The 21,647-nt window shown below is 38.2% G+C and overlaps 1 protein-coding gene across 7 annotated transcripts in view; it reads left to right on the top strand.

Annotated features, from left to right (window-relative positions):
• The window catches only part of GFM2 (GTP dependent ribosome recycling factor mitochondrial 2), a 60,109-nt gene that overhangs the window by 19,140 nt on the left and 19,322 nt on the right, over window positions 1-21,647 (top strand). For all 7 annotated transcript variants that reach the window (XM_045896528.3, XM_045896501.3, XM_045896519.3 and 4 more), the window contains 9 exons: window positions 4,235-4,360; window positions 5,055-5,143; window positions 9,671-9,759; window positions 11,139-11,199; window positions 12,267-12,446; window positions 16,294-16,374; window positions 17,929-18,077; window positions 19,892-20,032; window positions 20,116-20,215. In XM_045896528.3, coding sequence (XP_045752484.1) covers window positions 4,235-4,360; window positions 5,055-5,143; window positions 9,671-9,759; window positions 11,139-11,199; window positions 12,267-12,446; window positions 16,294-16,374; window positions 17,929-18,077; window positions 19,892-20,032; window positions 20,116-20,215 — 1,016 coding nt within the window. The remainder of the gene's footprint in view (window positions 1-4,234; window positions 4,361-5,054; window positions 5,144-9,670; window positions 9,760-11,138; window positions 11,200-12,266; window positions 12,447-16,293; window positions 16,375-17,928; window positions 18,078-19,891; window positions 20,033-20,115; window positions 20,216-21,647) is intronic.

Genomic DNA, 21,647 nt, shown 5'->3' with positions numbered 1-21,647 from the left:
CTGCAGATTTTTTTCCTTTCAGCACTTTAAATATAACATGCCACTTTTTTTTTTTAAGATTTTATTTATTTGACAGAGACACAGTGAGAGAGGGAACACAAGCAGGGGGGTGGGAGAGGGAGAAGCAGGCTTCCCGCTGACCAGGGAGCCCGACACGGGGCTCAATCCCAGGACCCTGGGACCATGACCTGAGCTGAAGGCAGTCGCTTAACGACTGAGCCACCGAGGCGCCCCTAACATGTCACTTCTTGCTGGCCTGCAGAGTTTCTGCTGAAAAAGCCCCTGATAGCCTCATGGGTTTTCTTTGTATGTAACTGTCTTCTTTTCTCTTGCAACCTTTAAAATTCTTTATCATGGGGCGCCTGGGTGGCTCAGTCGTTAAACGTCTGCCTTCGGCTCAGGTCATGATCCCAGGGTCCTGGGATCGAGCCCCACATCGGGCGCCCTGCTCTGCAGGAGGCGTGTTTATCCCTCTCCCACTCCCCCTGCTTGTGTTCCAGCTCTCACTATCTCTCTCTGTCAAATAAATAAATAAAAAAATAAAATAAAATAAATAAAATAAAATTCTTTATCACTCATTTTTCCATTCTAATTCTGTATCTTGATGTGAACCTCCTTGGGTTGAATTTGTTGGGGATCTCTGTGCCTCCTGAATCTGGATCTCTGTTTCCCTCCCTGCATTTGGGATGTTTTCAGCTATTTTTCCTTCAGATACATTTTCTGCCCTCCTTTATCTCTCTTCTTGGATCACTATAATGCAAATGTTATTATACTTAATTGAGTCACTGAGATCTCTAAGTCTATACCGATTATGGAGTATTTGTCTTTGATCTCTTCAGCTTGTTTGCTTTCCATTACTCTGTCCTCCAGGTCACTGATACATTCCTCTGCTTCTTGTAGCCTACTGTTTATATTTCCATCTATTGTATTTTTAATTTTATGTATTGAGTTCTTCATGTCTGATAATGTTGTTTTTTTCTCTCTTTGCTCAGGGTCACACCGATAATGTCCACTCTTTTCTCAAGTTTAGTGAATATCTTTATGATCATTACTTTATTATTTATTTATTAATTATTACTTTAAATTCTCTGTCAGGTATACTAATTTCTGTTTCACGTAGATCTCCAGTTGTGATTTTGTCAAGATTTTCATTTGGGACAAATTCCTTTGTCTCCTCTTTTTTTTTTTTTTGTCTACCTCTCTGTTTCTTTGTCTTAGGAAAGTCAGCTATGTCTCCTGGTCTTGAAAGTAGTTGCCTTATTAAGAAGAGGTTCTGTAGTGCCCTACAATGCAGTGTCTCCTGTTCACCAGAACGTTACACTTCAGGGGAGTCTTCTATGTGTGTTTCTTGCATCCTACCATTATGCTTTCCCTATCAGTCCAGACCCCTGCACAGACTCTGCCTGTTGTGAGCTATGCTTGCTCTCTGTGGTATTAGTGAGACCCAGGCAGGCTGGTCCTGGCGGGGCGTGACTATAGGAAGGCTCAGGGGTGGTGCAGCAGTGTTTGCAAAATTTGCAGGGTCACTAGGAGTAGGCCAGATCCCCTAAATTGCGGTGGTGGCCGGTCACGCAGCATGTGTTAGCGGCCTGGCACAAGGCACATGTCTGAGGTAGCAACAAGGGGTGCATGGGTCTGTGTGCATGGGGGCTAGGGGCCTGTGGCCAGCTGGGCAGGGCACACACGTGACATCAGCAAAATCTGCACTGAGCTGCTAGACCTGGCCACAGGCCCCAGAGTGCGGTGGCCACAGCGGCACAGCATGCAGAGGCATTGACTGGGTGGGGCATGTGCAGCGTTAACAAAATTTGTCCTGAGCCCAGGGCCAGCGGACTTGGAGTGGGCGAGTCCTCAGGAGAACTCATGGGCCTGGCGCACTGCTAGCGGGTTAGAAGCAAGTGTCTGTGCAGCACTGCCTCTGGCAGGTGTCTCCGTGTTTATGCTGAGGCGTAGCGGAGGAAAATGGCCCCTGCCAGCTCCTCTGTTTCCAGAGAAGTTCCCCAGCGTGCCCCGAAATCCATATAAACAGATCTCCTTCCCCTGTTGCCTCTTGCTCAGGCTGTTATCTCTTTAAGGGTGGGGACCTGGCTATCACACACCTTCCTGGCTCCCCTGCTGCTGAGTCAGCTGACGTTCAAAGCTCCAGACTCCCAGGTCTGCGGTTATACAAACTCACGGAATTTAGCCCTTCTGGGTTTCAAGGCCAGATGTTATACGGATTTATTTTACCTGTGTGGACGCCCTGGTGCTTTCCCTTCTCTGCGGCAGTAGCTCTCTCCCTCCTGCTGGCAAATCACTACCACCTTTCTGCCTTTCCTAACTTCTCCAGTGCCGGCAGTTTCTCTGCATTTGGTTGTGGATTTTGTTCTGCTTAGTCTTCAGATCGCTCTCCAGTTTATTGACTTGGATGGGAGTGATACCTAGTTGTAAATGTGGGACGGAGTGAGTTTAGGGTCTTCCTACTCTGTCATCTTGCACCCCCCCCACACAAATGTTTTAAAAACGGCTTCATTTGGAACTTTTGGTTAGCTATTTGGTTATTATCTCATTAATGGTGTTTGTTTGCTTGGTTATGTTGTGAATAACAACACTAATGCTTTAACACAGATATTTGGAGTTCCTGACAAATACATTTTTCTTGCTATTCCCCCCCCCATTGGTACATATGTGTATATATATATATTTTTATTTTTTTTATTTTTAAAGATATTTATTTATTTGAGAGAGAGAGAGCACATGAGAGGGGGGAGGGTCAGAGGGAGAAGCAGACTCCCCTCTGAGCAGGGAGCCCGATGCAGGACTTGATCCCGGGACTCCAGGATCATGACCTGAGCCAAAGGCAGTCGCTTAACCAACTGAGCCACCCAGGCGCCTAATATATATTTTTATACACACATATACATACACAAACAGTGGGGAACCTGGCTAGCATTTCAGAGATTTAATGCTGACATAAGTAGTGGTAGTATAAGGCCATGATAACTTGTGGTTTTGAATTTTGAATGGTAAAGATTAGCTCATTTTCATTACTTCTATATAAATTTAATCAGAATACAATGCATAAGTCAAGAATTTTAATGCAGAGGGGCGCCTGGGTGGCTCAGTTGGTTAAGCGACTGCCTTCGGCTCAGGTCATGATCCTGGAGTCCCTGGATCGAGTCCCTTATCGGGCTCCCTGCTCGGCAGGGAGCCTGCTTCTCCCTCTCCCGCTCCCCCCTCTTGTGCTCTCTCTCTCTCTCTCACTCTCTCTCTCAAATAAATAAAATCTTTAAAAAAAAAAAAAAAGAATTTTAATGCAGAATAATTTGACCTTTTTGGTAGTCCAGATGAACTTTATCCATGACTTTGTATTGTAGAAATTCTACCAAGATTTTGTTTTCATTTGTACAAATAAATTTCTTTTTGGGGGGAAAATTTAGTAATGAAAAGGGTTTGAAAAGGAGAATTTAACTTTGTAGGAATTTTTTTCTCTACTTTGTTCCATGTAGCTACCATTTACTTATCGTTTACTGAGCTAGGTACTTTATATAGTCTCATTTCATTCTTATAACAACCCCACAAGGTTGCATTTATTAATCTTACAAACTAGGTTAAGTAACTTGCTTAAGGTAATAGAGTAGTAATGGTAAAGGTGGGATTTAAATCTAGGTCTGTCTGGGCTTTTTCATTGCAGTGCCCTGCCTCCTGTCCAGGGATCAGGCATGAGGAACATAAGTTAAAGAAGGGATAATGAAAGCTAAACTAGGGGGAAAAAAAATGAAAGGAATATCGAGTTCAATAAAATTAAAATATTTAAACAGATTTTTATCTTAGTTACAGAAAAAATATTTTTATGGAAAAATTACTAATTTTGCTGGAAAAGCTTTTTCTAGAACAAGGGCTTATTTAGAGAAAGATTAAGGGCTCTAAATATTAAACAAGATATTTTACAAACAGTCTGAAAGCAAATTAAACTGTCAAGTAGAGGGTCGCCTGGGTGGCTCAGTTGGTTAAGCATCCCACTCTTGATTTCTGCTCAGGTCATGATGTCAGGGTCCTGGGATCAAGCTCCGCTCAATGCGGAGCCTGCTTGGGATTCTCTCTCTCCCCCTGCCTTTTCCCCCACCCCCACTCACGTGCGCGCGCCCACACACTCTCTTTCTGTCTCTCTCTAAAAAAATAAACTGTCAAGTAGATATCATATCGCAATGAAATGTACTTGGTATCAAGCCTGTGTCATCTTTTTCTTTGCTAGATGTTGATGATGGAGACACGGTGACAGATTTCATGGCTCAAGAGCGAGAAAGAGGCATTACTATTCAGTCTGCTGCTGTTACCTTTGATTGGAAGGGGTATAGAGTCAATCTAATTGATACACCAGGTATGGTGTTGTTCTAGCAATGCAGAGATGCATCATTGGAGGTTTTTTTTTGTTTATGGATGTGTTTTCTTTTAAATTGTGGTAAAAAAGAAATATATAAAAAATATATATGCATCATAAAATTTACCATCCTAACCATTTTTAAGTGTACAGTCAGTAGTTAAGTATATTTACATTGTTGTGAAATTCTCCAGAAGTACTTCATCTTTCAGAACTGAAACTGTGTATTTATTATACAACTACTCATCTTTGTCCCCTCCTCCTACCCCTGGTAACTACCGTTTTTTACCTTTTTTAACTACCTTAGATACTTCGTATAAGTAGAATCCTACAGTATTTGTCCTTTTGTGACTGGTTTATTTTGCTTAGCATACAGTCCTTCAGGCTTCATCTGTGTTGTAATATGTGACAAGATTTCCTTCATTTTTAAGGCTGCATAATATTCCATTGTACATATATAACATGTTTTGTATATATGCAAAACTTTATACCATTCATCCATTGATGGCCATTTGGGTTGTTTCCACCTTTTGGCTATTGTGAAGAGTGTTGCTATGTACGTGGTCTGCAAATAGGTCTTTGTGACTCTTCTTTCAGTTCTTTTGAATATATACCCAAAAGTAGGTATATGCTGGATCCTATTTTGTTTTGTTTTTTTAAAGAGTAAGTATTATGTTTCTCATCTTTTTCTTAGGTCATGTGGACTTTACCTTGGAGGTTGAGCGCTGCCTTAGAGTGTTGGATGGTGCAGTAGCTGTGTTTGATGCCTCTGCTGGTGTAGAGGTAAAAATACTGCCAAAGCTACAACAGCATGATTTTTTTTTAAAGTAGAATGTATTAGATTTAGTTAACTGTAACCCTATATAAGTTCATATAATTCAAATTACGATGAAAGGAAATTGGAATTTAATATTGCAGTGTGATATCAGATATTTCACAGTAAAAGGAAAGTAGTTTGCATTTCTGTAGGAAATACGAAAGTTGGTGTTGAGAACTATGAAGGGCTTGAGATTCTTCTACCTTACTTTCAAGCTAACTAGTTAGTCTGCCACAGTTATATGGCATGCTGGCAGAAGACACAAGACTCTTGAGTCATAGACAAAGAACTTTATTAGTCATAGAAATAGCAATAGCCAGAGTGATAGTGTTATCTTGTGTTATTTCCTCAAGACCCAGTTCCCACAGGATGATCTAAAGGGAGGCATGTGACAGCTGCACATGCAGGGGAACCCTGTGCTTAGAAAACGCATATGTTTTATAAGGGGCAGTAAGCATGCCTGCTGGTTGCTCTGGAGAGAGACATTATCTTCCAGGGTTATAAGCAAACCTACCTTTTATTTATTTATTTATTTTATTTTTTTAAAAAAGACACATTTATTCAGCGTCATGATCAGACTATTACATCTAGCAATCAACAGCATGGGTGCAAAAAAAAAAAAAATCTACATTAAAACCCTTTGTTGGAATGCTTTACACTTTCCACAGAACAGAAACTAAAATAACCTGTTATACAATTAGTTACAAATACAGTCCTCGAGTTTTTTGCCCATACACATGAGTATTGTCTAAAACATGTCTTCTTTGTAGCAGCTAGGCCCTGCCACCACTGTGCTTGGCTGAGTTCACAAATCTGTTGTAACCTGTAGCTTCCCTGTCACTTCTCTGGCTCTCCTCTCCTGCTAAGCTTTGTTTCCTGGCAGTAATTAAAACCTTCTGCCACTGCCATAGCTACTGCTCCTGCTGGAACCACCATAGCCACCTTGGTTTCGTGGTTTGGCAAAGTATTAGCCTCCACCACCATAGGGGCCAGAGCTTCTGCCTCCAAAATTTCCTCCTTTCATGGGTCCGCAAACCTACCTTTTAATCCAGAGGGAGACACTGTCTCTATCTTTCTAAGCTGTTGATCATATCAACATCTTTTTTTTTTTTTAAGATTATATTTATTTATTTGACAGAGAGCGAGAGCACGAGCAGGGCGAAGGCAGAGGGAGCAGCAGACTCCCCGCTGAGCAGGGAGCCCGATGTGGGACTCGATCCCAGGACTCTGGGACCATGACCTGAGCCGAAGGCAGATGCTTAACGACTGAGCCACCCAGGTGCCCTATATCAACATCTTTGAAAGCATAGTCCAGAACAAAGGCAGTCACTGCCTATCCTAAAAAAAATACGTAGAAAGCTGAAAGACCCATGAAGAATTATCTCCCAACAGTTAATATATATTAAATTCTTGAATAAATCTTAAAAACAGAATTATAATAATTTACACTGGGGTTAGTTATGCACTCTTTAGCTGGTATCCCCATTTGTCTTATAATCTCAAGATTGGCTCAGTGTTGAATAAAGAATCATCTTCAGTTCTTCTAATCTTAAAATTTTACTAAAAGTGATGCCTAAAGTGATCAAAATTAACATACTCCAAATGGTACAAATATACAGTATGGGCTTCCTGATCTGATGCACTAAGAAGGACACAACATTACCAGTGTTTTATTCCTGGCAGAATGTTTGGCCCCAGTCTGATCATGAGAAGACAGTCAGATGAATGTAAATTGAAAGACATTCTGCAAAACAACTGGCTAAGGCTTTTCAGAAATTGAAAAAAATGTAAATGTAAGGAAAATGAGTGATGTCAAGTAAAAAGTTGAGGTACTATTTTAGTTTAAACGATTCTGAAGATACAAGAAAATTAAATGTAATATCTTTGGCAGGATTCTGGATCTAAAAACAAAAAGTTAAAAAGGACATCATTAGGAAAACCAGAAAAATTTACATATAGACTATGTTACTAGAAAAAAATATGTGTCAGCTTAAATTTTTTTTGAGTGTGATCATTGAAAATGATTATGTAGGAGAATGTTCTTATTTTTAGGAAATACAGGCTGAAGTATTTAGGATTGAAATGTCATGATATGTGCATCTTACTCTAGTGCTTTACTTCCCACCCACACATACACATACGTTGTTAATTTGAGTACTTTGACCAATAGATGCCAAGATGGGGTACATGTATAGGAGATTTATTGGGAGAAATGCCTGTGAAGAATAGAGAAGAAAAGAGAGCAGTGGCAGAGAACAGTTAGACCACAAAGCAGGTCTGACGTCTGTCTATAAAGGAGAGGGTAAAAGAAGAAGTATTGGGTAGGAAGGGTCTCAGACTACAGCATAGTTCCAAAAGGGGTTTGGCGAAGCTGATGGGTAGTCCTCAAGCCAAAGTCACCTGTTGGAGAAGTCCCACAGGTCTTAGAGGAATAACCTACATTAGTATTTCTGCCGTACTCAGCTATTAGCTGGGCCTTGAGAGACCATGGTGGTAGACAAGATGAGCAGCAGTTGGGGCTATGAGTTAATTAAATTCTTTGTAGTAGATCCCAATGGCATGTTCCCATAGCCACACATATAATGTGTGCATATGCACGTTTGAAGAAGAAAAGGCAAGTATGGCAAAGTGTTCATATTTGGTGAATCTAGGTGAAGGGTACATAGATACTTATTGTACTATTCTTTCACCTTTTTTATAGATTTGAGATTTTTCTGAATGAGAAGTTGTTATATATACATATATTTGTCATGTTAGATTAAATATTGTATGAATGGTAAGTTTCCAGAGTGCATTAACACTATTATGTAGGAAAATATTGTTTTAGGAAGTATGTGCTGAAATTTTCACAGTACATATGTATGATCAAGGACTGTATCCAGAATATCTAAAGAACTACAAATCAGGGATAAAAACTAACAACCCAGTAAAAAAAATAGACAAAGGACTTGAGTGGATACTTCACCAAGAAAGATATATGAATGGCCCAATGAGCACATGAAAAGATGATCAGTCTCCTTGGTTATCAGGGAAATGCAAATTAAAATTACAAAGACTATTTCATACCCACAAGAATGGCTTAAATTAAGAAGAATGATGGCAAATACTGTTTGAGGATGTGGAACAACTGGAACTCTTTATCCAATGGAATGAGAACATTTGTCCCCTAAAGACTTATTCAAAATGTTTATAGCAGCTAAATTCATAATAACCTTAAACTAGAAAAAACGTAAGTACTCATCCACAGGTGGATAGAAGAACCAGTTGGTACATTTATACAAAGGAGTTTAGCCAGAAAAAAAAAAAGGAGAAAGGAAAGAAAGAAAGGAAAAGAAAAAAGGAATGAACCAGTATACCCAACAACATGAATGAATGTCAGAGACTTAATGTTGAGTTAAAGAAGCCATGCTATTTATATGAGATTCAGAAATAGGCAGAATGAATCTGTGGTGACAAATATGAGAACAAGTTGTTTATGAGGGATGGGGAATATATGCAAGTGTACTTATCAGAACTCACTGTACACTTGAGTGCTTTTAATTCTATGTAAATTTTACTCAATAAAATTATAAAGTGGCTTCTGTTTTAGATAATGTCATTACATTCACCTTTTTATGCTCTGCTTCAGGGCTTTGGGACTCCACTAGGCACAGGTACTATAACAGACTGGAACTTTTGAAATATTTATAAAAAGTAGAATTAAAAGAAGTCAAATAGAAAAGCATATGAGAATTGTTACTTAGAAATACAGTTACTGGCTTTTTTTCCCTCTTCAGTTTACATCAACATTCAAACGTTCATAATGAAAATTTTTATCACAATAGCATTTTTGTAATACACTCCTTTATGTTTTGTTGTTTTTTTTTAAAGATTTTATTTATTTATTTGACAGAGAGCACAAGCAGGGGGAAAGGCAGGCAGAGGAAGAAGCAGGCTCCCTGCCGAGCAGGGAGCCCCATGTGGGGCTCGATCCCAGGACTCTGAGATCATGACCCGAAGGCAGACGCTTAACCATCTGAGCCACCCAGGCGCCCCCCTTTTTGTTCTTTTAACATCACAACAACTATATGAATTAAGGCAAAAGTCCATATTTCACAGGTCAGCAAACTTACGAGTTCAGTATTTTGTGACCTGTACTAGGTAAGGTGAAGCTGGACAAAAATTACGTCTTCTAATTCTTGGTTGCGTCCTCTTTCTGTGATTCTCAGCACCTTCCAGCTGTGTGTTCTCTTTGTGTAGCAACCTAAATCACCCCAAGTGGTATCCTCAGTTCGAAGCACACTGTCTATCACCCTTCATTACATTTTTAGCTGTTAACCTCCTAGCAGAAGAGTGACTCTGGAAGTGTAAATGCAGCAGCACTAATTCTGTGCTAGAACAGGGCCCAATTCCATGTTATAATAGCTTCTTAGATCTGTTTGTTCTTTACATAATGACATAGTTGTTTTTGTCCAATATGAGGTTGTTTTCTTTTTCCTTTCTCCTTGCCTTAGGCACAAACTCTCACAGTGTGGAGGCAAGCTGATAAACACAAGATACCTCGAATCTGTTTTTTAAACAAAATGGACAAAGGTGGAGCAAGGTATTTTAAGTGTTTTTTTCCCCACATATTAAAGTAGAAATAAAATTTGAGTTTTTAATGGACTATAGCTTAAATTTACAAACAGCTGTTCTCTGTAGAGTATAAATATTCCATGGAATCTCAATTCAATCCCATTAAAAAGTTTCAAAGCAGGTAGTTCATAGGTTGAATAACAATGTGGGATTAATAGAGAGCTGATAGGTGATGAATCATCAGATTCTACTGCAGAGAGGCTGTATCCTGTTTTCTAGAAACCTGACAGAGTGATGTCTTGCTGATCCACTGGTTCTAGAGCAGGATGAAATAATCCCTGTGTTGCTGAAGGCTGTGGTCATCCCCATCATTGCTTAAAGGTAGAGGGTAGATGATGATTTCCTGTCCCTCGATTTTTTTTTTTAATATTTTATTTATTTATTTGACAGAGAGATAGCGAGAGCAGGAGCATAAGCAGGGGAATGGGAGAGGGAGAAGCAGGCTTCTTGCCAAACTGGGAGCCCGAAATGGGACTCAATCCCAGGACCCTGGGATCATGACCTGAGCTGAAGGCAGACGCTTAACGACTGAGTCACCCAGGCGCCTTCCCCCAATTTTCTTTAGCTACTGGCTAACATGCTCTCACTAAAAGGGAACTGGGAGAGAATGTAGATGTTTTAAGACCTGTATAGAGGGCAAAAAAGTTAATACTAAGATGTGATGGTAATGCTCAAAAACTCACAGAATGGTAATCCAAAATGGATACATAGTTCTGAGAACATAATTCAGAATTCAGAGAATCAAGAATAAATAGGATTTTGGGGTAATGTGATAAGGAGAGAGAGCCTGGTCTGTGGTGTGAGAGTGGCCAAAACAAAACGTAAACTATCTCTCTCCTAAAACCACACAGTATGCTTTCTGTTTATGTAATTTTCTACTGTAATTCTAAAGCTGATAACATGATACTAAGAATAAGAATGCCTAAGATAAAGGTATAGAAAAATTAGGCTGCCTTTTGGAAAAAGGTGGGAGTTGTGGTGTGATAGCAAATGTCATTGTTAGAAGAAAAAATCCTTGACTCATTATCACAAATCATGCATTTGAATCTCAACTGCAATTTATTATCTGTGATTGTGATCAGTTGATTTAATCTTAATTTCAAGCTATAGATAAGTGAAAGATAACAATAATAATACCCTAGATACCTGTGTGGCAGGATTATGGTAGATACTCAGGCATTGTTACCTGAAATTGACATTGAAAGTTTATTCAACATACTGTCCTATGGAAAACTGTTAAATGGTGAACATTAGAGGCAGTAAAAAGGGTTGTAATTTTAGGGAACATTCTTAAACCTGTTTTAAGAATCTTAACATTTTTAACTCTAGTTATTTTGCTTTCTGCAGTTTTAAGTATGCAGTTGAAAGCATCAGAGAGAAGTTGAAGGCAAAGCCTTTGCTTTTACAGGTTGGTTGATATTTGGTTGATTAATACCAACAACTCCAGGGGCACCTGGGTGGCTCTGTCAGTCAGATGTCTGACTCTCGATTTCCAGTCAGGTCATGATCCCAGGGTCGTGGGATTGTGAGGGAGCCTGCGTAAGATCCTCTCCCTCTCCCTCTGCTCCTTCCTCTGTGCTGGCACATGCCTGTGTTCACTTGCTCGCTCTCTCGTTTAAAAAAAAAAAAAGGCAACAACTCCCAGTTTCCTCATCAGCTTATCTCTTTTTTATTTATTTATTTATTTTTTAAAGATTTTATTTATTTATTTATTTATTTATTTATTTATTTATTTATTTTTTAAAGATTTTATTTATTTATTTGAGAGAGAGAATGAGAGAGAGCACATGAGAGGGGGGAGGGTCAGAGGGAGAAGCAGACTCCCTGCAGAGCAGGGAGCCCGATGCGGGACTCGATCCCGGGACTCCAGGATCATGACCTGAGCCGAAGGCAGTCGCTTAACCAACTGAGCCACCCAGGCGCCCAAAGATTTTATTTATTTGACAGAGTTAGTGAGAGCAGGAACACAAGCAGGGGCAGAGGGAGAGGGAGAAGCAGGCTTCCCGCGGAGCAGGGAGCCCGATGCGGGGCTCGATCCCAGGACCCTGGGATCATGACCTGAGCCGAAGGCAGACACTTAACGACTGAGCCACCCAGGCACCTCCTCATCAGTTTATTTTATTGTGACATATATTTTTAAAACTATCTCAAAGACAGTGAGAGAAGGAATGTAAGCAGGGGGAGTGGGAGAGGGAGAAGCAGGCCTCCCGCCGATCAGGGAGCCCGATGTGGGGCTCGATCCCAGGACCCTGGGATCATGACCTGAGCCGAAGGCAGACACTTAACGACTGAGCCACCCAGGTGCCCCTCAAATCTTTTTTGAAAGAGTTGTCATGTAAATAAAAGTAAATATAGACTATGGTAATAATGATAATAGACATTTGGGGGAAAGTAGGGAAAGATAAGCTTTATCACTGATTCAATTGTAATTGAGTGGTCATTTAACAAAGTTAATAATCTCACTCTGACTTGGAGTTACCACTTGGTGAAGGCAAAGCTTTCAAAGGAGTTGTGGATGTTGTAAGTAAAGAAAAACTTCTTTGGAATCGTAAATCAGAGGATGGAAAAAACTTTGAGAGGAAACCCCTTTTGGAAATGAGTGATGCTGAGTTGCTGAAGGAGACAACTGAAGCAAGGAACGCCTTAATTGAACAGGTAAAATAAATACTTGGAGTTTACATTTGTGTAAATATTTAGAAACTTTAAAATATTTTATACATTATGAAATTTTTATAAAATTACATATGGAAATTGTAATGAATAATAGAATGCACACCAATGTTTGTACCACCCAGGTTAAGAAATAGAATATTAGCAAATCTCTTTAATCTCTGTGTGCCATTTACTGTTTATATTTCTCTTTTCCACTAATCATTTACACCTCCCACCACCGCTATCCTGACTTTAGTGTTTTTCTTTCATTTGCTTTGCTTTATAGTTCGCAACAAATGTATGGATTCATGACTTAGTTTTCCATGTTTTTGAACTTTACATAAATGGAATGATAATTGTTTTTATTTTATAACATTTTTTGCAGATTCATTCCTGTTGTTATGTGTGGTTTGCTTCATTTTCAATCTTGTATAATGTGCCAGTATTATTATACCACAATTTATTGTCTGTCCTTCTGTGGATGCACTTTGAGGTTATGTCTTCTTTTTTGCTGTTGGAAACAGTGTTGCTGTGAACATCTTTGTATGTATCTCCTTGTGTATATGTGTAAGAATTTGTTTAGGGTTACACCTGGGAATGGAATTGCTGGGTCAAAGGGTATGTCCATCTTTTACTTTATCAGATGTCACATTAACTTAGAAAATTTTAAAACCATTAATTTTATAGTAGAGAACTCTGGTCCTCTTCCAACCTCAAAGTTGGTTTTTTTTTTTTTTTTAAGGTTTTATTTATTTATTTGAGAGAGATTGAGGCAGAGAGAGCCTTAGCGGGGGGAGGGTCAGAGGGGAGAGGGAGAAGCAGACTCCCTGCTGAGCAGGGAGCCTGATGCGGGGGCTTAATCCCAGGACCCTGAGATCATGACCTGAGCCAAAGGCAGACGCTTAACCGACTGAGCCACCCAGGCGCCCCCACCCTCAAAGTTTTAATGGAAAATAGTAAGATTGTTAATATTTATATTTATATTGTACTGTTTGTATATAGACTAATAAGTAAAACATGCCCTAAATAAACTCTCTGAATCTTATGATAGAGAAAAACATTTGAGATTTGAGTCCGAACCATTTGACTTTTTTACTTCTAAATTAAACTGTTAACAGTAGATCCTCTCATCATTAATTTTTTTCATTCATCTTTGTATGAATTTATTTTTGAAGTAATTATTTTCCATTATACAACATAGTAATCATCTTTACCATTAACAGAATGTTGATTGTTATTTTTATTATTGGGTAACAGTTACTGAGGACCTACGATGATCTAGTTTAAGTGCTTTTTATATATTATTTAATCCTCACAATGACTTATCCTTGTTTTACTGGTGGGGCAACAGAAACTTAGAATCCTTAAATAAGTTGTTATACAGCTAATAAGTAGCAGAGCTGGAATCTGAACCCAGGTCTGTCTTCATTTGGAGGTAGAGCTCTTACCCACTTTGCTATACCACTTCTCTAATTTGGGAGGCCATAAACAGAATAAAAGTGGAATTGACATTTATTAATCAATAATTGGGTACATAATTGGTTCCCCTTTGAGGTTTTTTTGTTGTCTTATGTGTGTCTTAGGACATGATGGTATATAATGAAAATAAAATTTGAGACTGTGCAAAATAATAAAGTGCTAATTATAAGGAATATCCCCCAAGGAATATATATTCCTTGTAATTAGCACTTTATTTTTGTATAGATAGTCTCAGATTTTCTTTATTTTTGTTAGAGAGTAAGACCACATCACACCCATTAGGAAAGCTACTATCAAAAAAAATCCCACAAACCCCCCTCCGCAAACCAGAAAACAAGTGTTGGCAAAGATGTGGAGAAACTCTAACCTTTGTGTACTATTGGTAGGAATGAAAATGATCCAGCTACTATGGGAAACAGTGTGGTGGTTCCTCAGAAAACTGAAAATAGAATTACCATATTATCTAGCTGTTCTGCTTCTGGATGTATGTCCAAAAGAACTGAAAGCAGGGTCTTGAAGAGATAATTGCATGTCCTTGTTCATAGCAACATTATTCATAATGGCCAAAGGTGGAAGCAACCCAAGTGTTCATCTACAAGATGAGTAGATAAATAAAATATGGTATATACATATAATGGAATATTATTCAGCCTTAAAAAGGAAGGACGGTTCTGACACATGCTACAGTGTGGATGAACCTCGAGGACATTATGCTAATTGAAATAAGCCAATCACAAAAACAAATACTGTACTGATTCCACTTATATGAGGTATTTAGAGTAGTCACATTTGTAGAGACAGAAAGTAGAATCATAGTTGCCAAGGGCTAGAAGAGTGGAGAGTGAGGAAGAGTTTGTTGCATGGTATAGATTTTTGGTTTTGTGAGATTGAGAAAGTTCCAGAGATTAGTTTTACAACAATGTCAATATACTTAACACTACCCAGCTATTTAGTTAGAAATGGTTAAGATGGTAAATTTTATGTTATATTTTACCACAATTAAATTTTTTTAGAGAATAAGATTAGTGTGGACTAGAATCAACTTCCTGTGTTCTGAAGATGAATAGTGATAATTACACTTACTGTATACTTAATGTATGTCCTAGAAGCATGATTTGAATTGGTTATTTAATCCTTCCCCTGTGAGGTAGGTACTAGTATTATCTCCATGAGTAACCAAGGTAAAAAGAGGTGATGTAACTTGACCAAGTTTTTGAACAAGTTAGTAGTGGAGCTCTTTCCAGGCAGTTTGACTTCAGAGCTGTGTTTAACCATCATATATACTTTTTTTTCAGGAGAATGGTTAGGTATGTTTCTACAATAGTTAGCGGTTAGGAGTGTGTTTTTTCTCCCCAAGTTGGAATGTTTTGCTCTCTTGTACTATCATTAAACTTTGGAATCCTTTTTTTTTAGATTATTTATTTATTTGAGGGAGAGAGTGATCACAACTTGGGGTGGGGGCACAGGGAGAAGCAGACTCCCCGCTGAGCAGGGAGCCCGACTCAGGACTTAATCCCAGGACCCTGGGATCATGACCTGAGCTGAAGGAGATGCTTAACTGACTGAGCCACCCGGGCGCGCCCACTTTTGAAACTTTTATTAAACTTACTGTCAGCTGAATTCTGTTTCATACTGGCAGATGATTAATAAAAGAACATGAATTAGATAATTGCATTTTTATTGCTGAAGTGATGCCCTTGACCCCCAATTTAAATCTGTTCCCTCAGTGCAGGATTACAGTAAGATGAGTTACTTTAGTTGGAGTGTCTTAGGAGATCTGGTGAACATTCATAATGTTAAAGGAATACCAAGTGAAATTTTTATGAACTGAGACTTACATATTTATCTAAAAATAGCAATCCCTTATATATATTATCACTGGCTCTAAATTGTGTATCTTATTTCTTTTGAGCACTCTGAGTAGGTAGCACTTTATCTGACTATTGCTTCCCATGAATCTAGGGAACTCATCATATCCTATCTTCAGTTTTTTTAAATATTTTATTTATTTATTTGACAGAGAGAGACACAGTGAAAGAGGGAACACGAGCAGGGGGAGTGGGAGAGGGAGGAGCAGGGAGCCCGATGCGGGGTTCGATCCCAGGATCCTGGCATCACGACCTGAGCCGAAGGCAGACGCTTAACAGACTGAGCCACCCAGGCGCCCTCTATCTTCAGTTTTCAATCCTCTCTCCTTTCCTTTGAAAGAAACACTGTTTATCTCTTGAGAAGATGTAGAGAGTTCCTTGGCCTGCATAAGATAGATCATGTAGCTGTCTTGAAATATTTGGATAATGTACCTTTATGGTATTTGGACTTAACAGTTGTGACAATAAAAACAAGTTACAGAACTAAAACCTTTTCTTTATAGGTTGCGGATTTGGATGATGAATTTGCTGACTTGGTTTTAGGAGAATTTAGTGAAAATTTTGATTTGCTACCAGCTGAAAAGGTAAATTTTATTATTCATGTACTTTGATGAAGTATTATTTGGCTGTGGTTTAATTTCTCTGTCTCAGGTGTTTTTTTGTTTTTTGTTTTTGACTTTGCATAGCATTAGAAAAGGCTGACTTAATTAGGAGAACAGTAAAGTCAAGTCACTATCAGTACAAGTACTTAAATAATGGTAGTGATTTCCTATTGTCATATGTGCTGTATAAATCAGAAATGAATCTCTTTTACTGCTGTTGAGTCAGCAAAAGTCAATTCTTTGCAGCATTTTCATTGCGATCATTTTTCTAAGTACTTGAAGGAAATTATGGATAGAAATTTTATATTGAAAATTTATTGGTTTTGTAGACTGCTGCAATGATTATTTTTCTCATTTTTTTCTGAATATGATTTAATTTTTCTTGGAAACTTTTTTATTTTCTTTTCAAATATATTAAGCCAGAGAATAGACATGTTTTAAATAGTGATAGTAATAGAATTAGACACATTTCTTCAAAGCATTTTTGCTTTTTCTACCAGAGACCTTCCCCCATGAACTTGCCAGACTTTATCTTTAGTTTTCTTTATGAAACAAGAGTTACCAAGTAAAGTTGTTGTTTTGTTTATTTGTTTTTAAGTAAGCTCTATGCCCAACATGGGGCTCGGATTTAGGAACCTGAGGTCAGGAGTTGAATGCTCCACCAACTGAGCCAGCCAGGCGCCTCCCCCTCCCCCAAGTGAAGTGTAAAGTGTTTTTAGGTGGGAATATGTATAATGGGGTCTAGAATGAGCCCAGCAAATTTACTTAGTTATTTTTCACGAAAGAATTAAAGAAAAACATGAGTCTCTAGATTAATTTTAAGACCTTTGGAATTAGAAATGGAAAAAAGTATTTTTCTTTTGAATGAAATGCCCTAATTATTGAAAATTTTTATTGTTTAGTATTTGAATGTTAGATGTGATGTTTAATGTGCCCTAAAGTCACATGATTTCTGTTTTCAAAGAGCTTATAATCTGAGTTCAAATTGACCCACCATGTCTCTTATCAGTAGCTTACAAGCACACCCAATCTTTTCTTGGCTTTTGAGGTCTTTGAAATTTGATTTCTGCTTTGATTTCTCATTTTTCTTTGGATTTGATTTGATGTGGGTCTAATTCCTTTGAAAAAATTGTAATTCGTATTTATGTTTTTAATATCTGGTCAGTTCCTCTATTAGACTATTAAGGTTAAATCAGAAGTAAATTAATTCATTTATTCAAGAAATGTTTTTAAACAACTTATTTTAAGAACTTTTCTAGTTTCTGGAGATTCAGCAGTGTTTTTATGGGACTTGTTATAATGCTCATATAGATTTATATTCTAGTGGGTGGGGAGACAGTAAACCATTAAATGTATATCCAAGATATCAAGTAGTGATTAATGTTATTAAAAAAAGAATAATAAGGCCTTAAAAATGATGGAAGTGTGCTTAGTATTTCTGTTTTACATGATTGGTTGGCGAGGGCATCTAATTCTGAGATACTTTGTTAGAGGCCAGTATACTGCACACGGAATACTTACGTCTCTGCTTTATAGCTACAGACTGCAATACACAGAGTAACACTGGCTCAGACAGCAGTGCCTGTGCTTTGTGGAAGTGCCCTGAAAAACAAAGGGGTCCAGCCCTTGTTAGATGCTATTACCATGTACTTGCCTTCACCCGAAGAGCGCAACTATGAATTTCTGTGAGTATGCAAGTAATAGATTAAAATCTTATAGCCTTGAAAAAACAGGCAGATAGTTCTTGTTTCCAAAGAGTAGTTGAATCACCATTTTTTGAATAACATTGGTGAAGGATATAATTGTAAATAATATAGAGCTAGATGAAATTTTATTTGAAAGGAACATTTGTCATTATCTTTTGTAACCTGCTATGTTTACAGATGGAGGTAGAACGTGTGGCTTTTTTGCTGTATAAAAGTACAAGTGTTTACCATGTTGTCTTAGTTTAAAAAAAAAAGTATAGTGGGATGTTTGATAAATTTTCTGTAAATATGTTTATACTAGATTTCAAGATTTTTTTTAAAAAAGATTTTATTTATTTATTTGAGAGAGAGAGACACAGCGAGAGAGGAACACAAGCAGGGGGAGTGGGAGAGGGAGAAGCAGGCTTCCTGCTGAGCAGGGAGCCCGATGTGGGACTCGATCACAGGACCCTGGAATCATGACCTGAGCCGAAGGCAGACGCTTAATGACTGAGCCACCCAGGCGCCCCTCAAGATTTTTAATAAGCTCAAAATACTTTGTGGCTGTAAAGAAAGGTCATTGTTTTACTTTTCTTGTCACTAACAGCTTTGTACTTAGTAAAAAATCCTCTAAAATCTGAGTGAGCGTTGTACAAAATGGCAGGCAGGAATGGACTTTAATCCTTTAAGTAGGGTATTAATCACTTTTCATATTTCTCAGTTGGAGATGTATTAATGGTGAAGTAATTATGAGCATGGACTGTGTACTGCCTGGTTTTAAATCCCAGCTCTTCCAAGTTATTTAACCTCTCACCTGTAAAATGCAGAGAATAGGACCTATCTCACTGGATTGTTACAAGAATCAAATGAGTTAATATTGATAAAGCATATGGAACAGTGCCTAGTGTATGGCAGACTCTTGTAAGTTTTCACTAAAATTAAAAGAAAAGGGGGGTGCCTGGGTGGCTCTCTCATTGGGCATCTGCCTTCAGCTTGGGTCATGGTCCCGGGTTCCTGGGATTGAGCCTCGCATCGGGTTCCCTGCTTGGCGGGGATCCTGCTTCTCCCTCTCCCACTGCCCCTGCTTGTGTTCCCTCTCTCGCTGTCTCTCTCTCTGTCAAATGTTTTTTTTTTTTTTTTTTTAAAGTTGGAGAGAATAGGGATAAGAGGGGAGAAGTTCTGTAATAGAAGTGTCTCACCTACTTTGATTCATGGGCTCCTTTGAAACCAGTGAGAACCTGGAGCTTTTCCTCAGGAAAAATATGTACCTATGCACAAAATTTGGCAATTTCAGAGGGATTCAGGCTTTCTGAAACTTAACAGTGCACGTTAATTTAAGGACATCAGTCTGTAAGAATGTTGGCTGTGTAAACAAGTTCAAGTTTATAGTGTAGATTTCTATGGTTATGCAACTGGAAAGAAAGTGGGAGTGAAAGTAGTGATTGGAAAGCATCTACCTGTATGTATATATACCCTGTACAGGCTTTTGTGAGAAGTAGTATGATGTCCCTAGGTATATTTTCTGCGGAATGAACTCTATGCAGTGGAATTACTTGCAAATAGAGGTAATATTTGGGAGAGAATCTATTATTTTTAGTTTTGAGGAATTAATTAAAAGATCTCCATTAAATAATTCAGTCAGGTGGAGGAAGGGAGGTAATTAGTACTGACATTATTTAATCAGTCTGAGTAGCTAAACTAGAAGATATGAGGGAGGACATTAAGGTTCAGTTTGTACAATGATTCTGATCTGATCTGCATAGATACATGGGAAGTGTATTTTAAAGGTTTTTCTGGAATGTCTCAATTTGTAGGCAGTGGTATAAGGGTGACTTATGTGCCCTGGCATTTAAAGTTCTTCATGACAAGCAGCGGGGACCACTGGTGTTTATCCGCATTTACTCAGGCATGATAAAACCCCAGTCGGCCATCTATAATATTAATGGAAACTGCACGTAAGTAGAAGTTTAGGTTATTTCTAAAACTGCACTCATTTCTTTAAAAATTCTTTTACTAATACGAATCATGGTTTTTACAGAGAGAGAATAAGTCGTCTCCTTTTGCCATTTGCTGACCAACATATAGAAATCCCTTCACTGACTGCTGGTAACATTGCTTTGACTGTTGGCCTTAAACATGTAAGCGACCAGATGGTTTCTCTAGGAAATAATAGCTTAAATATTTAATTAAAAGCAGTTATTTTGCAGTAGCAAAAATCCACGAACAATCCAAATAGCCATCAGTAGTGGGGTAATGAATATTGGAACGTATTCATCAACATGGTTGAATCTCATAGTAGAAAGAAAGAAAATTACAGAAGACTGTCAACAGTATGGATTATATTTGTGTAACGTTCAAATTCAAGTAAAACAATATTCATGGGTACATACCTGTGTTTTAAGTTTAATATTTTGTTATTGAGGTTTTTTTCCTGTCTTGATCACTGCTGACAGTTTAACCTTATAACCAATCCAGATAGTAACTGAAGATATTTTGCCAGTGAAGGCTCCATGAGGGCAAGGATTTTAAGTTTCTTTTGTTCTTTTTAGTCCCTAGATCAGTGCCCATCACGCATAACTTTTGTCAGTTGAATGCATGAAAATAGTTGATGCGGTATGTGTTTTTGCTAGGTTAAAACTATAAGGACATTTCATTTTATACATGGATTAAATTGAATACATTTTCTCATTAAACTTTGGTATATTTGGCATTTAGGATAACCATTGTTACTTTGAACATTTTTTAACTTCTTTATGGTTAATTGCAGGATTTAGGATCCCTTTAGTATAAAATTTCCACAGTTCAGGGCATCTGGGTGGCTCAGTCGGTTAAGTGTCTGCCTTCAGCACATCCCTCGTCTTGGGATTGAGCCCCACATCGGGCTCCCTATTCAGCGAGGAGTCTGCTTCTCCTTCTCCCTCTCCCCCCTGCTCATGCTCTCTCTCACTCTCAAATATTTTAAAATAATAATAATAAAATTTCCACAGTCCAAATATTGGATTATAGCATTGAAAATATCTTCTGTCCACCCAAAGCCAGGAGCTCCATGTACATATTTGAAGGAGTTACACAAATACATGTGAAATACTGCTTCAGTAGGAATACCTTTACAGAGAAGGAAGCTGGTACAGAACTTTGTAATATTAAAGTTTAAAAGGGAAATTATAGTTTTAAAAATAACTGGAGTCTGTAAGGAAGCTATCAATTTTGCATGGTCTAGAGAATTCTGGTTAATTGCTTATTTTAGTTAATAGCAGATTTTTTGTATAACAGTAATAAATTTTTACTGGTGGTAAAACTCTATAATGGACTTCTAGTAGAACTAACCTATTTTGACATGATTGAAAATTTAGGAACGTACGTTTGTTTCACCAGATGAATTTTGGTTGTGGTGTGTGTGTGTGTGTGTGTGTGTGTTAGGATTTTTTTTTTTTTTTTAAAGATTTTATTTATTTATTTGAGACAGAATGAGAGACAGAGAACATGAGAGGAAGGAAGGTCAGAGGGAGAAGCAGACTCCCTGCCGAGCAGGGAGCCTGATGCGGGACTCGATCCCGAGACTCCAGGATC

The sequence above is a fragment of the Mirounga angustirostris genome, unplaced genomic scaffold, assembly GCF_029215605.1.
Source record: "Mirounga angustirostris isolate CCGP_5_RB_7025 unplaced genomic scaffold, mMirAng1.0.hap1 SCAF_7, whole genome shotgun sequence".
NCBI classification, from domain to species: Eukaryota; Metazoa; Chordata; class Mammalia; order Carnivora; family Phocidae; genus Mirounga; species Mirounga angustirostris.
The sequence above is the reverse complement of the archived record's forward strand: the minus strand, read 5'-3'. Positions and strand labels throughout refer to the sequence as shown.